The following is a 4,230-nucleotide window of genomic DNA, read 5'->3' as shown; positions in this document are numbered from 1 at the left end:
CCTTCAAACCCCACGCTCCCTCCCCCTCAGTCTCCACGTGTCCCCCATGCATGGCCTGGCGAGATTAGGATTGGGAGTGTTTGGGAGAGGATGAAGTTGTAGTCCAAACAGCTTCCAAGTTTTAGGATCTCGAGCTGAGGCCTCCATTAATTGTTGGGTCAGGCCACAGCCCCCGTGCATACCCGTGTTCTGAAAGAAACACAAAGTTGTCGTAAGCAAATACATAAGCCTTACTACTACTTGTCTGTTTAATGCCCATGGGGCTCACGATGCGGTTAAAGCATATTATTTCGTATCATCCCAACTACGGAGATAGGATCCAATGCTTCTCACAAACGAATATACATTGTGAGAAAAGAAAACAGACGAGTACTTTTAGGAAAAGTACAGGGACCCTCAACCATCACTGTCCTGATTAGACAGATGGATGGAGCTTGATGAGGCAATTATCATGATGATGATCCATTATAGATGGAGTGAATCCCCCACACTTTTCTCAGTTCTCTCCCTCTCTCTCACACTCTCACTTGATGATGGCTCCTCGGTCCGCCCTTTCCATTGATTAGACTAGTCGCTTACCAAAATTCGTGTCAAAGTGTCAACGCCGTTAGATTTTCGAAATAAAGTAGTTAGCTGGTCCTTGTCAACACGTTCTCCGGTTCCTCTCCTGATATATTTTGGCTAGGAACCCAGCCCCAACACCAAATAATACAACCCACCAACATGGCGGGCTATGCTGCTTTCTCAATACAACAAGGCGGTGGTGGGTCCAACCCCCCATCCAATAACTCAATTCATTGCGTGAACCCACAGTTTTGGCATCACACACACCATTCCCAATCATAACATACACGCGGTTGTGAAAGAGAAAGGAGAGAAGAATAGCAAGTAAAGAGTGTTGGGGACTACTTGGGAGAGAAACGGGCAGAGAGATGGGCTTTTGTTTTAAATTCCCATTTCTCCTTTTCCATCTTATTTTTGTTTTCAACATATAAACACCATATAAACATCTCCCCATGAGAAAGCCCCACCACCGTCCGTCTCCACTTACATCTCAGACTCCTCTAAAACTTTAATATATTATCTATAAATACTCCCCCTATTCATAATTAAAACCCTAATTCAACTCAGGATGAGAAGGAAAATCAAGGGATTAAAAAAAAAAAAAGGAAAAAGAAAGGAAAAAGAGAAGATAATTCAACTAAAAATGAACCCATCTCCAGAATGTGTGCACGGCATGAGACGGGAGTTCCTTTTGCTGTAACTGGGCAGCTGCCACCGCCACCCGCTGTGACCTAAACAAAACATGTCGGAGCAGGGGAAATCCAGGGATTTCACATGACATTGCAGCTCGAGGTGTTCTCGTCACTGAAGAAATGGGTGTAGGGGTCGGGCTGAGGTGGGTATGGGGGAAAGTAATTGACTGCAGGAGGGGGGCGAGCATACATCATGGGCTGGAACCGCTCGTTGCCCTGTGCGCGTTGCTGGTTCATCATCATGGCAGCAGCCAGTTGCTGCTGGTAGTAGGGGTTTCCAGCCATCACCTCCGGGCCGGCTCCTTGGAAGTAACCAGGGGGGACGCCGCCGCCGTAACCAGGGGGGGCGCCGCCGCCGGCACCACCGGCGTTTATGGCGCCGGCTGGTAGGCCCTGCACTGCAGGCATGTTATTACCCATTTGGGCCATGGACATGTTGCCCATCTGGCCCATGGGCATGTTCCCCATGGGGCCCATGGGCATCTGGCCCATATTCCCTCCGCCAAGGCCCCGAATGGCAGCCATGTTATGCATCGCATTGGGCATGTTGTTCATGGCATGAACATCATTCGCGGCTCCGCCTTTCTTACCACCGTTACCGTTACCACCGCCGCCATTATTACCGTTCTTATTGTTCCCACCGCCAGCGTTGTTACCATTTTTACCCTCCGATGGCGCCCCACCGCCATTTTTGCCACCATTCTTACCACCGCCGCCGCCACCACCTTGATTTTGATTCCCTCCGTTACTATTACCTCCGCCACCGCCTTTCTTTCCACCATTTTTCCCATCATTGCCATTTATCTGAATTGGCACAGCACCGCCACCGCCACCTTTCTTACCATTCCCAACATTACCACCAGCCTTCTTGTCATTCATCATGGCCTGGGCATTCATCATCTGCTGGGCGTTCATCATACCATTCAACATCATGAGGTTGGGAATCTGAGTCCCCTGCCCATTAACCGCATTCGGTTTCATTTTGTTGGGAAGCTGATGGGGAATACCGTCCAACTCATCGTCAAACTCATCATCTTCAAAATCCTCATCATCGAACTCGTCTTCAAATTCATCCTCACTCATACCATCATCCTCAGGCAAGCTGAACTTGACGGATTTGGGAGCCTGACCCGGGTCCTTGAAGGGCATTTTCAGGTCCTTGAAGTGGGGCAGCTTCAGATCTTGGAAGCCTTTCATCTGCTGCTGGAGTTGCTGAAGCTGCTGCTGTGGGTTGGGCTGTCCTCCTTTCGGCTGGCTGCCGCCGTTGTTGTTTCCGCCCTTTTTGCTCCCACCTTTGCCGCCATTATCAAGTTGTAAGTTCTTCAACTGGTTATTCAGTTGGTTTTGGTTGTTGGCCTTCGGAGCACCCCAGAGCTCGGCATGTTTTCCAGCTTTGTTCAGCTTTTTCATCAGTGTGGCCGCGTCTACATTTCCTGAAACTGTCACCTTCCCCAGATCTGCATCTATTTTGGTTGTGTAAACCCCTACAAGACAAATTGTGAAACGAAAAGAATCAACCAAGAATACTGAAAATGAAACGGCCACACAAGAAAACAAGGAATCACACACTAGGGGCGAATTAATGGTAAATGTAAATCTGTATCTTAGAGAAAAAATCTCTTGAAAAATAAAGGTCTCAAAACAAGGAATTACCTTCAATTTTATGTAAGATTTTCTTGACCTTGTGCTTGCACCCGTCACAGTGAATGTTCACCTTCAGCACACAGGTCTGCATGCGCAAAAAAGAAATTAGAGTCCTCATTCAGAGTGAAGGGAAGAAACACCCAAAACTTCTGGGAAGTATCCAAACATAGAGGAAATAATGGGGATGCTTAAGAGGGGAAGAAAGAGAGAAACCAGAAAAGGAGAGAGCACTCGAGATCTTGAGTTGGAAAGAAGCAAAGTAGTGGAAGATAAGAACAAATGGGAAAATAAATAAAAGGAAGAAAAATGGTTTCGTACCTGGATCTTCAAAAACTCCTCCTTGCTCATATCTCCAACTCGAGTGAAACAAGAACAAGGGTACAATGATGGGAAAGATAAAAAGAGTGGTGCGCGGATAGACTTGAATAAGGAGAAGAAGAAGAACCGAAGACTGAAGAAAACGAATTACATAAAGCGTCCCGCACAAAAGGTTCCCCTCCGTTGCCTCTTTTGGGTCTTTCCCCAAGCAAACAGAGAGAGAAAATGAGAGAAAACAAAGGGGGTCTGAGCCCTCTGAGCAGAGAAAGTTAGAGAGACAACAAGGTCCAGTCTCTCAGATAGAGAGAAAGAGAGAGAGAGAGTTCAGAGGCGGTGGGTGGTAGACATTAAACTCCTCTGCTGTTTCTGCTTCCTCTATTTCAGGGTTAGAAAGAGAGAGAAAGAGAGTGAGTGAGAGAGCAGGGGGTAGGGCAAAGCCACAGAGCACTGGCGGAGAGAGAGAGAGAGTGGGAGGTTTGCAGCGAACTCCTAAGGCCTCTTAACCCTCTGTTTTGGCCTTTATTTATGATGCCATTTTTAGAGAGTGTAAATAGGAATTAATTAGTGATAGCCAACTGGATTGTGGCTTGGCTAAGAAGGGCAGTTTGGCTTGGCTTTCACAGTGGGCGAGCAATAAATTTACGCGGTAACACTCCAGATTTTGTTGATTTGGGATAATAATTGTGAATGAACCTTGTCAGATTTTCCCCCCAAATTTGGGTCCTACATTTATTTTTCTCATTTATTGTACCTTTTCCTTTTTTCCACTTCCCCAATTACCCTTTTACCCTCCCCTTAGTCAAACCCCCTTTTCTCTTCCCATGGATCCGCCTTTGGATTTGGATTCCCATCCTATTTGACCCGGTTCCAATTGCATCATTATTTTTTCTTTTCTATTGATGTTTGGTTTTTTTTTCTCTTCAAAAAAAGAAAAAGAAAAAAAAACTTAAATATTATTTTAATTTTATGTAATTCAATAAAATTTAACATTATTTAAAAAATAAACCATGAT

The 4,230-nt window shown here is 45.9% G+C and overlaps 1 protein-coding gene across 1 annotated transcript; it reads right to left on the bottom strand.

Moving 5' to 3' along the window:
* Window positions 1-797: 797 nt before the first annotated feature.
* Window positions 798-3,701, bottom strand: LOC117914405 (heavy metal-associated isoprenylated plant protein 33). Its single transcript, XM_034829749.1, has 3 exons — window positions 3,219-3,701; window positions 2,910-2,985; window positions 798-2,740 (listed from the first exon to the last, which is right to left on the bottom strand). Exons 1-3 carry the CDS (start codon window positions 3,246-3,248, stop codon window positions 1,335-1,337), a joined length of 1,512 nt encoding a protein of 503 aa, XP_034685640.1. The 5' UTR covers window positions 3,249-3,701; the 3' UTR covers window positions 798-1,334.
* Window positions 3,702-4,230: the final 529 nt, after the last annotated feature.

The sequence above is a fragment of the Vitis riparia genome, chromosome 5 (genome assembly GCF_004353265.1).
Source record: "Vitis riparia cultivar Riparia Gloire de Montpellier isolate 1030 chromosome 5, EGFV_Vit.rip_1.0, whole genome shotgun sequence".
Classification (NCBI taxonomy): domain Eukaryota; kingdom Viridiplantae; phylum Streptophyta; class Magnoliopsida; order Vitales; family Vitaceae; genus Vitis; species Vitis riparia.
Note: the sequence above shows the minus strand (reverse complement) of the source record. Positions and strands in the feature narration are given on the sequence as shown.

Coding starts and splice junctions, on each gene's coding strand:
- LOC117914405 (XM_034829749.1), bottom strand. CDS start 3,248: ATGAGCAAGGAGGAGTTTTTGAAGATCCAG. Junction 2,986..3,218: donor AGGAGTTTTTGAAGATCCAG/GTACGAAACCAT, acceptor TTGCGCATGCAG/ACCTGTGTGCTGAAGGTGAA. Junction 2,741..2,909: donor AATCTTACATAAAATTGAAG/GTAATTCCTTGT, acceptor TTTGTCTTGTAG/GGGTTTACACAACCAAAATA.